Source organism: Octopus bimaculoides, chromosome 15 (assembly GCF_001194135.2).
Source record: "Octopus bimaculoides isolate UCB-OBI-ISO-001 chromosome 15, ASM119413v2, whole genome shotgun sequence".
NCBI lineage: Eukaryota > Metazoa > Mollusca > Cephalopoda > Octopoda > Octopodidae > Octopus > Octopus bimaculoides.
The window spans coordinates 13,520,657-13,538,247 of NC_068995.1; the positions used below are offsets into that span (position 1 = coordinate 13,520,657).

The 17,591-nt window shown below is 36.0% G+C and overlaps 1 protein-coding gene across 1 annotated transcript in view; it reads left to right on the plus strand.

Annotated features, from left to right (window-relative positions):
• The window catches only part of LOC106874663 (anoctamin-4-like), a 93,542-nt gene that overhangs the window by 36,790 nt on the left and 39,161 nt on the right, over window positions 1–17,591 (plus strand). The window contains 2 exon segments of the mRNA XM_052973180.1: window positions 7,706–7,741; window positions 16,845–16,996. Of these exon segments, the coding sequence (XP_052829140.1) occupies window positions 7,706–7,741; window positions 16,845–16,996 (188 nt within the window).

The following is a 17,591-nucleotide window of genomic DNA, read 5'->3' on the forward strand; positions in this document are numbered from 1 at the left end:
ATATATATATATATACTCAATACATTAGAACACTATAGACTCTGATAGATAGTTATTCATGTGAAAGTGAAACAGGAATATTACTGTTTCATTCATTTGATGAGAAATAATGATGAGTAATGAAATGAAGTGCATTTTCAAGTGACCATGTGATCATTCATTGAAATTTCGGAGAAAGAATTTGGGTATTTGTCAGCAAGTGAAAATTAGTTGGCTTCTTTTGTTTAAGATTGCAGGTGGCTAATGTTATCAAATTGCAGATAAGGTACATTTGTACCTTAACTAATATTGTTCATGTCATATTGGTGATCTCTGTTTCATTATTTCCAAATATATGTTGAAAGTAGTATGGCTTTGATGACAAAATGAGCTATTTTACTGAAGCAGCTGAATTTTGAAGGAGTGGTTTGTGAGTCCTTTACAGCTTGTTTATGCATTACAGTACCTTTTTACTATGCATTTGTTCTTTAGGTTGTAAAGGTCTATATTACAGTAATTAAATGTCTGATCCTTTTGCTCTTTGTAATATTTTGGCATTGTTGCTCTACTTATCACTTGACATGTATCATGGAGCTCATTGTTATGTTCTTGTTCAACAACTAAGGAAATTTGTGGTTGCTCATGATGTATCTTCTGATTTGGGAGAGTAAACAACACTGGCTCCTAACATTGATGTTATATGGTGGGTTATACCATAAAATATTTCTCTTCATATTTTTAGGGTAGTTAGTAGTAATTGTTGGTAACTTCTTCGTTCCTTTTATTTTTTGAAGAAATACATGTTAGTGCCTCGTTGTAGCACACAGTGGCCTTGTGGGGGCTTCATTGGGGAAGCAGTACATTCATCCTCTTGTTAATGCTTATATAAGTACATGCTTTAGTGGATGGTTAGATTGTGTTTGGATATACAATGGGAGACTATGACATTTTGTAAATACATAATCATCTTCAGGTCACTTTGTGTAATATTTGTGTATGTTCTGGTGAATTGGACAGATTTTAGAAGAGCTTAGTTTATGGAACAAAAACACTCAGTGACAGCATATTGGATAAATCTGCATTTCCTTTTCTTTTTGACATCATAGAACATGAAATAACTGATGCAGTGTTGTTCCACAGATTAAAATTTGTAGGCTGTTTATGTCAGCATTTACCCTAATATCTCATTAACTATACCAAAATCACTTTTGGAAGGATTAATGAGTCTACTTTTAGGTGAGTTTTTGAAATTGTTTTAGTGGCTTTTCAGTTGGCTTAAGTTTCTTTTCTTTTTTCTTTATTTTCTTGGTGTGTCATTTAAGTTTGTCATGAATTTTATGCTTTGTGGTTATCTAGCTATTTGTGGTTTCTGCATTGGTTTCACTGTAAATGTCACCCTTGTATTATTTTTCATAGAAATTTGATATACCATTGTGTACAAGGTTCTTGATGGTACCAGTGCTTATCTTGTGTAACTTATTTGTTTTGTCTGCAAATATGAACAGATGTTTAGAAAATATGATCGTGTTTAAATCTTGGTTTAGTTTGTTCATTAAAAAAAAAATTCTATTTCCTTATTTGGTCTAGTGGTTAAGATGTTGAGCTCATAATGATTAGATCATTGGTTTGATTCTCAGGCTTGGCAGTGCATTGTATCATTAAGCAAGGTACTTCATATCACATTGCTCCAGTACACTTTGTTGAAAATGATTACCAATGGCTCTTAACACTGCTATGGACTGGCAACCTATTCAGTGGAGAGTCCTGAGCTTATATGCTTTGAAAATCTGGAAATAAGCTTCAGCCTCACCAGTCTATGGGTTTGAGGCATGAAGAAATGTTCTTTTATTAAACTTATGGAGTTATTTTGAAATTTATCTGAAATAATATATAGATTTAACATCTTCATAGTTTTAATCTAGAACCATTTTTTTTCTTTTATTATTTGTTTTGTTATTTTTGTTCAAATAGAAATAGATCATCTATTGCACATGTTTTATCATGCATCCTTGTACCCTCAATGAGTATTTTAAGTAGACATTCCCTGAAAGGAATTAAAATGTGTTTCATTGAGTAATTTCCTTGACTTAAGCCCTTCACCTGCTATGGAGTGTAGGCCATTGACAACTTTTCTTCACTGTTCTTAACTTTGGGGCATCAAATGTGAATGTCCTCTCCCAGGTCTTGTTGGTTTTGAATTATCATCGATGGTTCTTTAACTTTGCCCTCTTTTAGGTAAGGGTGTTGGCCCTATGCAAACCCATTTTCACCTTTACCATACTAGTCTGGCCCCTATCCTTCAGCAATGGAGGCCCTACCAAGAGCTTGCTATCACTAGCATATCTCTTAGTGTCATTTAGGTATACAAGCCACTACACCACAAGAGGTGGGCCTCATTAAGTAGTCTGTCTATTCTTTTCATTGTTTGCATTCCATATTCATGTAATGTCTGTGTATATTCACAACTTCTGGTCATTATGGTATATATTGTTTGTTTATTTGTTATGTGAAGGCACATGGCTCACTGATTATAGCATCGGGCTCACAATCATGTGGTAGTGAGTTTGATTCCTGGACCGGGCTATGTGTTGTGTTCTTGAGCAAGACACTTGTGATCATGAGTGCAACACCCTAACGACTAGGTCATGCATCCTCACTGAACAACCACACAGAGAATCTTTTATTCACTTGATGCAATATATAGTCAGTGATGGTGTGAGGGTAGTTGCTATGGCATTGAGGTAGATCTGGCCACCCCCGTTAACGGGGACAAAACCTGGATTTAAAACACTGGATGATGATGATGATGATGCCTCTTAATAGATACATTGTGTTGTCAGTGAACATGTCACAAACTGTGATGTATAAAGTTTAATAACATTTATCTTTTGCTTGTTTCAGTCATTAGATAGTGGCCATGCTGGAGCACTAGTCTGAATGGTTTTAGTTGAACAAATCAACACTTGTACTTATGCTTTTTTTTTTTTGTTTCTTTGTCAGTCTGATAGTTACTCCATTGGTCTCTCTTGCTGAAGGTAGGAGAGTCATCCAGTCATAGAACACTGCCTCAGAAAATCCAGCCAATGCTTACCAGCATGGGAAAAACGATGGTGGTGGTGGTTGTATTGATGATGATGGGTGAGGTGATAGTGGTGGTGAGGATTACGATGACAGGTGGAGGTGATGGTGATGATGGTTGCACTGGTGGTGCCACTACTACTGCAGCTGCTACCACCATCAATTGTTCATCATCATCATCTCTGCTCTATTTAAAAATACATCACTGCAGGAGGAAAATGATACCAAAGTCCAATCTTTTACACTTATCAGTACTATAGATATTTAGAGTGATACCATGATGCCATATATGGTCAGGAATATATATAACAACTTTTTTGTGCTATAAGTTCTAAACACCTCCTCCCCACCAATATTCTTCCTCCAGTCCTATGTAAATTGCCATATCATGTTATAGATAATGCATCTGATATCTTTATATATTTATGGTTGGCAGATGATTGAATTCAGTCTTTCTATTTATCGTATTTATGTGTTGTATGTGTATGTGCATGTGTGCTTTTAAATTAATTTCTTTTTTATTTTAATTTTTCACATGTTTTTCTTTGTCTCTGTTATTTTTTAAAAATTCTCAATGAATCTTTCAAAAGACTTCTATATTGCAATTCTTTTGCTACTCTTCTCTATAGTTTGTTGATTGCCCCCTGTATAGATCTTTCATTGATTTTTATCACTTTGTTGTCTAGAAATCTATAATTCTCACCATTTCTTTTATATCATTATTCATTAAATAACCTCTGCAGTATGGGTAACCGAGTCAATTGGGTATTGAGTGACCAACTGGGAGATTGATGGTTCCCTTCCTATCATTGGCACTGTATTGTGCCAAAGCCAAGAAACTGAAATTACATGAGGCAACTCCTTATAGCTCAAATTAAGTATTACTACATAGTGATGAGGGTGGTGATGGTGATGGGTGTTGGTGTTTAGCCCAGGTCAGTTATGACTGAGCCGACCTATGGTTAAAGACATTCTGGTCATGACCCTCCCATTTTATTTTAAGACTAGGATGTGATTTGAAGGAAATTTTGCTGATATTTCTACCACATAGAGACTCTTCTCAACGAATGCCTTGCAGGATGGTTATTGGCAATTAACCTCAAATCAGCCTTGATCAAGCAGACATATGATCAGGGCTATCCCAGCCTTGACCATTCAGATTTTTTAAGAGTGACTAAAACTTTAATAAGTAAGCACTCTAGTTTTATGTCAAGCTCAGACTGACGTTGAGCTTGTGACATCTGGACTATTTATTATCAGGCACCCAGATCGGTAAAGCACTCAGTGGAATGTCCATATCAATAGCGTCTGAAGTTGAGGTTGGTGGAGTGTGTAAGCACCAACAGCCAATGAACAAGCCTAGGCATCAATGAGGGCAGTCTGAATAAACTCTTCTAATACACTTTCAGATTGGGTGGTGGCGGTGGCTGTTGGAGGTGGTCGTGGTGGTGTGGCACAGAACAATCCAAAATAAACTTTATAGACATGGCAGTGCACTCATTATGGCCTGTTTGAGACGCATGTAGAGCAGTGGTTCTCATCCAAGGTCTATATAGCCCTTGGGAGTCCGCATAAGATTTTGTTAGAATTTATGTGCAATAAAATTGATTATGCTTCTACATAACACAAAATATTACGAAATTTTTTTAATACAATTCCTGATATTCAATTATAAAAATGCAATAGGATTTTATTTCAATACCAAATGGCTATGGGGTTCCAGTAAAGTGAAATAGGAATCAAAGGGGTCCATAGATAAAAAAAAATAATATTTGAGAACCACTGATGTAGAGCAATAAAATTCTCTGTGTCCACTTGTTCAGTATCCAGACTTTACCAAGTTGTAGGGTTATGCCATACACCTGTTATTATGAATAGTACAAATCTAGCTGTCTGCTGAGTTTTAGACTTTTTGCAGTCTGGTAGCTAGAACAAAAGGGATTAGTGTAGTTGGTGGACAAGATTGTGTGGGACTAAGGACAAACATTTTCCTATCTGACCAAACATGTTACCAACTTTTTCCAATGTCCTATTGAAAAGATGAGTGAGAGCAGAGAGTGAAGTGCTACCCTCCTGTAAAATTGCTGAAAAGTGGTTGAAAGTGGCAAGCATAGTATGCCTGGCTGATTTCTATCTCAAATTTCATATGTAATTTCCTAACAAGGAGAAGGCTTTAGTGCTGATGAACATCTGAATATTCATGGGGTGCCATGCTTTGTTCTAAGTGTGTGCTCCACTTTTGAGATATATACATCGTCCAACCCATGCTAGCATGGAAAGCGGACGTTAAACGATGATGATGATGATGATGATGATACACATTATATATTTTATATTTTTTTCCTTTTGATGCATGTGTTTATTCGTTTTTTTATTTGTTTCACTCTACATAAAACTCCCACTGTTTTTGCAACCTGTCTTTGTAATGTCTCCCATTCATCATCTTTGTGGCAAATAAAGAACCAGTAATTATTGGCAGGATTCTTAGAGCATCAGACAAAAATGCTTTGTGAGATTTCTTCCAACTCATTATGTTCTAACTTCAAATTCTGCCAGGGATAACTGTCCATTTCATCCCTCCAGGGTCAGTAATATAAAATACCAGTCAAATACTGGACTTGATGTAACTGACTTGCCCCTTCCTCTCAAATTATCAACTTTATGCCTGAATTAGTAAAAATTCTTGTTGTTATCATTTAGGTGTCAGGCTGGTAGAATTGTTAGTATACTGGACAGAATACTTAGCAACATTTTGTCCAGCTTTATGTTTAGAATTCGAATTCTGCTGAGATCAACTTTGCCTGTCATCCCTTTAGGGTTGATAAAATAAGTACCACTTGAGAGCACTGATGTCAGTATAATCAACAAGCTCCTTTCCTTAAAATTTCAGGCTTTGCACCTACAGTAGAAAGGATTATTATTATTATTAATATAAAGTCAGTGAGCTAACAGAATAATTAGCATATTGGGTAAAATGCTTAGTGCCATTTCCTCCAACGCTTTACGTTCTGAGTTCAAATTCCGCTGAGGTTGACTTTGCCTTTCATCCTCTCAGGATCATTAAAATAAGTATTGGGGTTGATGTAATCAACTTACCACCTCCTTTGAAATTACTGGCCTTGTTCCCAAATTTGAAACTATTATTATTATTATTATAAATAATGAACCGAAATTATTTATGTTATTATTCATTTACCTGAGCTTGTGGTGGCAAGTTCACAGAATCATTAGCATGTCAGGCAAAATGCTTAGTGGCATTTTGTCTCTCTTTATGTTCTGAGTTCAAGTTCTGCTGAGGCCAACTTTATCTTTCATCCCATTAGGGGTTAATAAAATAAGTAGCAGTTGAGTGCTGGGGTTGATGTAATCAACTTACCCCTTCCCCCAAAATTTCTGGCTTTGTACCAAAATTTGAAATCCTTACATTTCTCTGGGTTGGTGGATTGACAGAATTGTTAAGAGGTTGGACAAAATGCTTTGTGGTATTTGTTCTGGTTCTTTACATTCTTAGTTCAAACTCCATCAAAGTCAACTTTGGCTTTCATCCCTCCAGGGTGGATAAAACAAAGTACTAGTGAAGTACTGGGTTTGATGTAATCAACTGTTCTCCCACACATAGTTTGTAGCCTTGTATTTATGTAAGAAATTAATTATCATCATTATTATAGGCAGTGAGCTGGCAGAACTATTATTGTGCTGGGCAAAATGCTTAGCTGCATTTCATCCATCTTCACGTCCTGAGTTCAAATTCTGCCAAGGTCAACTTTGCCTTTTATCCTTTCAGGGTCGATAAGAGTGACCCTGTTGAGCAGTGGGATCAATGAAATCGACTTACCCACTTCCCTGAAATTATTGGCCTTGCATCAAAATTTGAAACCATTATTTTTATTATAGGCAATGAAGACTGAGTTGGCAGGATCATTAGCATGCTAGACAAAATGCTTTGCAGCATTTCGTCCATTTTTACATTCTGAGTTCAAATTCTGCTGAGGTCAACTTTGCCTTATATTCTTTCAGAGTTGGTAAAATAAGCACCAGTTAAACACTGGGGTTGATGTCATCAACTAACCCCATCCCCCCAAAATTTCAGGCCTTGTGCCTATAGTAGAAAAGATTATTATGGGCATCGGATCAGCAGAATTGGTAGAGCATAAGACAAAATACCTTTGGTATTAAGTTACACTATTTTACATCTTAAATTTCAAATCACTCTAAGATCAACTTTGCCTTCCATCCTTTTTGGATTGATAAAATAAAGTACCAGTCAGATGCTAGGGTTGATTTAACCCTTCAGCATTCAGATTACTCTGTCAAAGGTAATACTCATTCACATCATTTAAAATTAATCTTGCATTATCTCATTGCTTTGAGATTTCAATGATGTGATTGCTTATTTTCAGAATAACATTATAGGGTAAATGTTTGAGATTGGATCTAGGTGATCTGAACATAATATAGTTAGAACATTTGAGCTGGATATGGGCAGTTTAATGTTAAAGAGTTAATAATTCAATCCCTTTCTTCAAATTTCTGACATGTACCTATCTAAAAATTCAGTTATGTTGTTTTTCCCATCATTCCTCTTTGTTCAGACATTTCATCCAAATGTTTATATTCAGTTCAATAACAAAAGGTTGCTTTTATGTAGGTGTTTTATCTGGATACAGATGGAACAGAGCAAGTGGTATGCAAATTATTTCATGAAAGTTTTGATTTTTTGCTTTTTTGTTGTCTTAGAAGATACAACTGGAGTGTTTTTTTTTTTTTAAATATTTTGTGTCTTTTTATCTTTTTATTTTGCATGTAGGCTGAGGTGAGTGTGTTCCGAATGACATTAATAAATACATTTAAATAAAAAAAATATTAACTACTAACCACTATTACTTATTATTGTAATTATTATTGTCAGAAATCATCATCATCATCTTTATCATCATCATTGGCAGAATCATTAGCCCATTGGACAAAATGTTTAGCAGAACTTCTTCCGGCTATTTACATTCTGAGCTCAAATCCTGCTGAAATCAACTTTGCCCTTCATCCTTTCAGGATCAATAAAATAAGATACTAGGGCTGATGTGATCAACTTGCCCCCCCCCCTCCTCCTCCTCCTCCCAAGCTGGCAGAATTATTAGTACGCTGGATAAAATGCTTACAGACATTTCTTCTAGCTTTATGTTCTGAGTTCAGAAACTGCCGCAGTAAATTTTGCCTTTCATCTTTTCATAGTCAGTTAACCTTTAGCATGCTTAGGCACGTCATGTCACCATACGAGTTTTCTCCCCTGTAACTGCAGGTGCACTGTATCACGTTGAGAAGGGAGAAAACTCATACAGCAACGTGATGTGCCTACAACATGCTAAGGGTTAAAAGAAGTACCAGCTGAGCACTGGGGTTGATGTAATTGACTTTACCCTTCCTTTTAGTTTGCTGGCCTTGTGCCAGAATTTGAAATTATTATTATTATTATTATTGGCAAAATCCTTACAGCATCATAAAAAAATGTATTTGTTATAGCTCATTGCATTTTGAGTTCAAAATCTCACCAAGGTCAGCTTCACCTTTCATCCATGCATGGTTGATAGAAATAAAGTTCTTCTTTTCTTCCTTCTTCTCGAGTAGAAATGGTGAAGTAGCAGATTATTTTATACAGCATTTATCTTTGTCCCTCTTAGATCCTGACTAGAAGTCTTACCAAGGTTGACTTAGCTTTTTCATCATCCCCAGGGTTGATACACTAAGCACCTGTCAAAGAATGGTGTGGAATGGAGTAGATGATGATAGAAGGGTCAGATTAATCAACTCTAATTTCATGTTCTGATTACATATGTGGCTATGAGACATTTTGTCACCGCCATCTTGGTGCCACTTATTTTGTGTTGCTAATTTGATGCTGACTTACTTGACATCAGACATTTTGATGTTTCTATCATGCTTTTCCTACTCTCTCACTCTCTCTCTCTCTCTCTTTATTTGTATGAGCATCTATTTATGCTTGTATGTATGTATAATGTTTCTCTCTCTCTTTCTTTCTCTCTATTTGTATGTCTATATTTCTGCACACACATGCATGTGTATGTGTGTTTGCCTCTAGCACCAAAATATACTGTTGTCAAAATAGGTTGAGTGCCCAGTCAGCTGTGCCAAACCCTCAGCATCGAAACAGCTGTACCCAGTCATATCATTCAATTGGCGTTAGGAACAGCACCCAGCTGTAGAAACCTTGCCAAATCAGATTGGAGACTAGTACAACATCCCGGCTTATCAGTTTTCAGTCAAACCGTCCATCCCATGCCAGCGAGGAAAGCAGATATTAAATGACGATGACAATGATGATGATGATGATGATTACCATTAATAATGAGTTTATAACATGCATCTTTATTTAGCAGAGTAGTAAATGGAAATTCACTATGGGGCGAGTAATCTTCGGAAGAAGAATTCCTGTCAAGCAGGTGATTCAGCCCATTAATACCCAACACTCTAAGAGAGCCAGGCCCACTTAGGTCATGACTCCTAGGTGTCCTCCTGCTGTTTTTTGAAAAGACACTTTATCAAATGCCTCACTCATGACCCATCTTTGTTCCTGAATACAACAATGCTGCTATGTATGCATTTTATTCCATTCTCTAAAATACTTGTGATCTCATAACTTCAATCAATTTAAGGGATTTATTTATTTTTTCTTTCATTAGTAAACTCCTGCTTTTTCTGCCTCTGCTACAACAGCCTGTACTCCTTGCAAGTATCTTGTTGCATATCACCTTCACCAAACTCTACCCAAGTGGTACATTCTTCTCTTCTGTTCTTCTCCCCTGTTTTTTACTATGTCACATCTCCCCTGTTTTTTACTATGTCACATCTTCCCTGTCCTAAGTACTGTAGTAACCATAATGTCCATCCCTTTCACACCAGAACATCAGTTATTTGGAGTTCCCCCACTGTGTATGTTCTTCCTGTAGATGTCAACTTATTACTGTTCAAACTGAGCAGAGATTGGTTGAAATCAACATTAATATTAACCAATATTTTAGGGCCTGTAAGGCAGCAAACTGACAAAACTGTTAGCATGCTAGGCAAAATGCTTAACAGCATTTCATCTGTCTTTACATTCTGAGTTCAGATTCTGTCAAGGTCGACTACACTTTTCGTCCTTTCAGGGTCAATAAAGTAAGTACCAGTTGAATTGCTGGTCTTGTGCTAAAATTTGAAATCAATATCTGAGGACCTGTGAATGTCATAAACACAGCCCCTTTCTCCTGAGTAATCCACCAAACCCTTCCTCCCCCAAAAAACATATTTTATCAAATAGATACAACACTTCTTTCTGTTATTATACCATTCATGTTACAATATCATTATCTGTACATGTTACTAATGAGGGAGATATTACACAGTTAGTTGCTGAACCTTCTTGAAATACAATCAGGTTTACTTCAAATCACACCCCTATCAAAAGATCACAGGGAACTATGTAGTCATTGATATATATAAAAAGACATGAAGGCATAAATGTAACATATTTGATCAGAGGTACAAGGTGATATTAAAAAGTTCCTGGATTGGTTTTGTAGCACACCAACAGATGGCAGCACATGGTTGCGTGTGCAGTGACATCACTGTATTTACTTTGCAAGTTGTGAAATTTGTGTTTTTGTGATTGTGTGTGTGCTGTAGTCTGTGATTTTGTCATGGCCAGGAACAAAGAGCCAATGTGAAAGTTTGCATTGAACTCGGGAAGTCTGCTACAGAGACATTGAGCATGTTTTGGCAAGCTAACAGTGACAAGGCAATGGGTCGTACACCATATTTCAAGTGGCACGGATGCTTCAAAAGCAGAAGAATATCTCTGGAAGACCTGAGCATCATTGCCATGAGCATCATCGCCAGAAATGTATAGTGCATCGAGAATTCATCCCTCAGGGCCAGACCATAAATTGAGAGCTCTAACTGAGCTGACATGTATTTCATCCATAACCACCATGTCTTTTTAGAGGTAACTAACCCTGGATGGTGCCATCATTGACATACAAAAAAAAAAAAAAAAAAAAAAAAAATGAAAATCATAGCTGTAACATCTTTGGTCATAGTTGTTGTTAAACCCCAGGGCAACCTTGTCTGAGCTTGGATTTGATCAAATGTATTCCTTCTTTGACCATCATGTCTTTTAGATGTAACTAACACTACATTATCCAACATGTCTTTTTTTTCTTCTTTGTTTGAAATGGTGTTATTTGATTTGAACAAGATTTTACTGCTATTTCTAGCTAGGCATGTGACTACATTAAAAGCTCCTTCATTGGCTCAATAAACATGTGGTTCATTTTATGGGACAAAAATTAGAACAGTGTTTCAAAATAACAGTTGTGACTCTGAAATTTATGACAAGTTGAAGTCATTTGGTTGATGCTACATTATGCATGCTTGTTTTGAAACTGGGAAAAAAGAAAAATTAAGATCAAATGACCAGGTTTTAAGAAATTGGTGGAAATTCAATCAACTTGAATGATATGGTTTTTTATTTTAGTTCATTACTAAAACTTATTTTAGTTTATTTAGTTCATTACTAATTTCTTCCATTGCAGTCTTAATTAATTCAAGCAGATTGACTTTGTTATAAAATAATTAAATATTATAGTCACTAAAATATACTGATTTTCTTATAAATATCTTTATTAAATGAATGAAAAGAAATTAAATTATTTATAAGTGAACTTAATTAAAAATATTAATTATTAATAGTTAACTTTTCATTTATATCAGTTTTTGATAAAAGTATTAACTTTTTATTTGGAATTAACTTGATTTTATGATTTTATTTTATTATTTTTTATTATTTTATTATTTTTTTTTTAGGTTTCAGAATAAATTGTGTCTATAAATAACATGTTTATAAAAAGTATAGAGATTTAATTTTATTTTCTTCTGCTTGTCCTGAATTTATTGTAATTTTCATGATTGGATTGTGTGTGTGTGTACATGTACACATTTGGCTTTGCTTGACACTTGTAATGTCTCTTTGTCCTTGTAATCTAGTTCGTTGCAGAAAATAATATTTCAGCTGAACTTAGTCCAGTATTCAGTGATAGGGTTGTTCTTCTATATGTTTAATCAATGGATGTTAGTATTTGCTTGTAACCTCTTTAGACCATAGGACACAATATCAGACTTGTAGTGTGCATCAAAAGCATAGTAGTGAATATTAATCGAGTGTGCGACATAGATGAGAAAGCATATAATAATAATAATAATAATAACAATAACAACAACAACAACACTAATCATTGAGTTAAAAGAATGCTTGAGTTGGAGAAATGCAAGAATTTTGGAGATTTTCATAATCAAACAGATAAAAAGCTAGAATATAATAAACCAAACATAGCAATATTAGACAAAGAATAGTGAAGTTGATTACTAATTGATCCATCATATCAGTCTGATTCCAGGATTGTAAAGAAAGGAGATGAAAAATTAAAAAAATACAATTCCTTAAAATTTGAAATTGCAAGATTTTGGAATATGAAAACTGTAAAGGTTGTACCTGTGTTACTTGGTGTATTAGGATCTGTGAGTAAAGATATAGACAAATGGTTGAAGGAGATTGGAATGGAATGTCCTCCAGAGCTTCTACTGAAAGTTTGCCTCGTAGGGACAGGAAAGATTATCAGGAGAGTTTTAAGCACTATCTAAGGTTTCCGGTAGTAACCCACATAAATTCTACCGGGAATAAGAACAAACCTGAATCAAATCACAAATAATAATTATAATACCTAATGAAAACACAAATAATGTACACAAAACAAGCCTCGAGAATAACGGCATTGTAAACATAAATTGTGAGGAGAGACCTAGCATGTGTGAAATAAAGTGTATAACAAGCCCCAGCCATGTACCTCTGAAGAACTCAATGGTAAAATAGCAACAAGAATAAAAAAGAAATTGCAAGCCTGGCTATCATGGACATAATGAAAACAGATAGAAACATCATTATCACTTAGTTAATTAATTATTATGTATGTATATGCTGCAGACACTGTAGCTATTAGAGGGAAATGGTTATAACCTCTGATCCACTCATATAGGACTATGAAAACAAAACCCAAACAAATACTATGGAAAACAAATATACAGCAAAAGATAGAAAATTCAGAAAAAAGATCTCTCAGTTTTTAATGAAATAAGAGCACAAGTTTAAAAAGAAGACAACTACAAAAGACAACATTATCTGTGAAGTACAGAACTCAGAGCTGAAACCAAAGAATTCTTGATTGCAGCATAAGGTCAAAACCTTAAACCTTTTCACTGGAAACCACCAAAAGCATGTAATGAAACAGGATACATTGTTATGGCAGAATATGTGGCCTAGTCTTTATTGCAGTGTGGTGGCAACCTATGCATCATATGCATGGTGAACATTATTATTACAATAATGTTCACTATGCTTATGATGATTTATTGGTTGGCAGATAAACAAAAGTCATCAACTCTTGTTCAATTCATTAGGCAGGGTCAGCTTTACTTGAGGTGACACAACAATGTCGAAACAACACGAGTTCTAAAGTCCCCATACACTAATGAATCAAGTGTATTATAAACCTGCATTCATCTGAAAGGACAAGTTGTTCTCAATGAAATACAAGTGATTAGCATATTCATGTTTGAATTTGCTGCAATGTATTAAGAATGAATACGTATTCTTTTCTACTCTAGGCACAAGGCCTGAAATTTTTGGGGAGGGGGTCAGTCAATTAGATCAACCCCAGTATGCAACTAGTACTTAATTTCTCTACCCCGACAGGATGAAAGGCAAAGTCGGCCTCAGCGGAATTTGAACTCAGAACATACAGAGAGATGAAATACTTATTTCTTTATTGCCTACAAGGGGCTAAACATAGAGGGGACAAACAAGGACAGACAAAGGGATTAAGTCGTAACTGGTACTTAATTTATCGACCCTGAAAGGATGAAATGTAAAGTCGACCTCGGCGGAATTTGAACTCAGAACGTAACGGCAGATGAAATACCGCCAAGCATTTCGCCCGGTGTGCTAACATTTCTGCCAGCTCCCTGCCTTAAGAATGAACATGTGTGTCATTGTTTTGATTCTCACTGTTCTGATTCTTATTGTGTGTGTGTGTGTGTGTTATATAATGTTATAGTATGTTACATAATATAGGTCAGGTACTCTGTCAGTTATGACAAATGTTACAGTTGATTTGATCAACCTAATATCCTGTTCATGAAATTAATGTGCAGGTGGCAGAGCACTCCACAGACACACATACCCTAGTCCTCGGGGAGATTCAATATGACACAATTTAACAAGGCTGGCCCATTGAACTACAGGTGCAACTCATTTTTGCCAGCTGAGTGGGCTGGAGCAGTGCGAAATAAAATATCTTGATGAAGGACAGAATGTGCCCCAGGAATCTAATTCATGACCTTAGAATCGTGAGCTAAATACAATAACTACAAAGCCACATACCTTCACATATATTACATTATAAATGATAACAATCCTTTCTTCTATAGGCACAAGGCCTGGAATTTTGGTGGGGAGGGAGCTTGTCAACTATTGGGTTGGTGTATAAGTATTGCGGCTTTTTTTCAACAAATTTTATTCAACAAAAACAATAACATGTAACAAAAACATCTTTAAATGATTATTCCGGGGCATATTCACCATCTACTTCAATTACTGCTTCCCATTTGCTTGGCAGATGGTCAAACCGTCATTTAAAGATGTTTTTGTTAAATATTGTTATTGTTTTTGTTGAATAAAATTTGTTGAAAAAAGCCGCAATAATTATGCACCAACCCAATACATTGACCCCAGTGCTCGACTGGTACTTATTTCATTAACCCTGAAAGGATGAAAGGCAAAGTCAGCCCCAGCAGAATTTGAATTCTTTTACTCTTTTACTTGTTTCAGTCATTTGACTGCGGCCATGCTGGAGCACCGCCTTTAGTCGAGCAAATTGACCCCAGGACTTATTCTTTGTAAGCCTAGTACTTATTCTATCGGTCTCTTTTGCCGAACCGCTAAGTTACGGGGACGTAAACACATCAGCATCAGTTGTCAAGCGATGTTGGGGCACAAACACACACACATATATATATATATATATATATATACATATACATATATACGACAGGCTTCTTTCAGTTTCTGTCTACCAAATCCACTCACAAGGCTTTGGTCGGCCCGAGGCTATAGTAGAAGACACTTGCCCGAACATAAAGTTGGATGAAATGCTGCTAAGCATTTTGCCTGATATGTTAACAATTCTGCCAGCTCACTGCCTTAATAATAATATAATGATAATATCAATACAGATTCTGCAAAAAAAATATTGAAGGAAACAACTACAAACCAATGATTTGCTTGTATTATTAGTGTGAGAAGGGCTCGTGTGTGCATCTTAGGCAGAAAAAATACAAAATATTCTTATTTAAAAGTAGTTTCATCAGTCTTCCTGATGATATTTACATTTTTCATTATATCAGTGAAAGAAATGCATGTACACACACACACACACACACACACACACACACACACACACACACACACACACACACACACACACACACACACACACACACACACACACACGTGTTTTCACAGAATTTATGTTAACCAAACTCCACTCACAAGGCATGGATAAACCTGAGGCTATCATAGGAAACCATTTGTCAAAGGTGCTATACAGTGAGATTGAACCTAGAACGATAGATTTGCAAGGCAAGCTTCTTAACCACAGAGACATGCCTACAACCAATACGTCCTTTTGCTGCAGACTCACCAGAGACTAGTCTCAGGCCTATGATACAAACTTCCAGTTTTAAACTGATGTGAATTATAACATTCCATTACAATTTCATGTTAAGTGTTATGGGAGAATCCTGTACACCCCCACCTGACTGAAAGTGGACTAATGGATTTCAATAAATAAAGAACTGTGTGAACTGTCACGGGCAGTGGACAGTGTTGGTCGACCATATTGATTATTGTTTTACAACCAGCATGTACATACACATCATAGCAGTAAGTAAAGTCTCTACCTGGTGACCAGAGGGGGAGGCTGTTTCTCAACCAATACATCGCTCTGGGTATCACTGGATGATGAACTTTGGTGATGATGTTATTCCACACTTTCCCATCTATGGTGCTGGTCTTGGCATGCTCAAAGTCAAGACACTATGACCTCAGGTCTTCCTCAATTTATTTCACTCATGTCTTCTTTGGTGTGCTGCACTGGATTCTTTGGTGTGGTAGTCTTCTGGTGCTCGTCCTGCTGATGTCAAATCACTGTAGCCTGCACTGCCGAACTTGATCTTCAACGGTCGACTGCTGCTACTGGCCTTGTTCTCGGATGTTGTTGTTTGAGATTCAGTCACGTAGAGAGACTCCAAGGATCTGACAAAAGACACCACCTTTGGAACACCTCAAACTTGTTCAGGTCTTGTTTGAGGATGGTCCAGGTATCAGCACTGTGGAGGAGGACAGGCAAAACCAGCATGCAGAAAAGACGGCTCTTGATCTTTAGGGAGATGTTGGGCTTTTTCCAGACACAACATCACATTAATTTATGTTCCAAACATCAACTTAATAATGAACGAACTTATTTTACTGAACTCTTCCTTATTTAGAAACTTTAACTGAATCAAAGACTGTATATTTCAACAGAAATAATTTGATAACAAAAAGGATTAATGGTTTTTTGCCAAATATTTTTTTTTTGTGGTTATTTCAATTTGTCTTTTTCTTTCTTTTTTTTCTTTGGCAGGTTGTAAAAGGTGAAGGTCCTATAAAGAAGTTGCATAAATTACGGCGACAAGTGTCCAAGAAATTGAAATCTCCATTTTATTACGACAAAGAGGTGTTTAAACCAACACCTAAACAGTACAAATGTCCGTTCTCACGGGATAAAGATTATTTGTAAGTATTCAGGGCTTATATAAGACTAGCAGAGATACCCGGCATTGCCCGTGTTACATGTAATTGAAGAATGAGACTTTTCTGTTATATTTTGTTTAAGGAACTGGAATACCTATGATTTGAATTTCATCAAAATTGCACATGAGGGTTCTTTCCCTCTTTACACACCCTAAAAAAATTCTAATCATGACACATGTATGTATCCCATACTATTGATCTTTATGCGCATATTCCAAAATTCCAGTCTACTGGAACCTAAAAAAAGGATTTTGCTCCTGAAGAATGGAGCTCTAAAATGTGGGAATGAAGGCCTCTATTGGGGGTGGGGGTGTTAATGTCAACCAGAGAAGAATGTTTTTAACTTGGGTCTTATAATATGCCTGTATATATGTGAGAGTATAGTTTCACTTGAAATTGAAAGTATTTAAGTGAAAGTATCTGACATTACAGTAGTGACATGTTATTGTTTCACTTTTGACACGTAATAGTGAAATAGTGGAGGAGATATGATATTGCTGTGGGCTTGAACTATGCAAGAAGTTAAAAATTTTTTGGGCCTAAGACACTTTATGGACCCTAAGTAAGGGCATGTGTA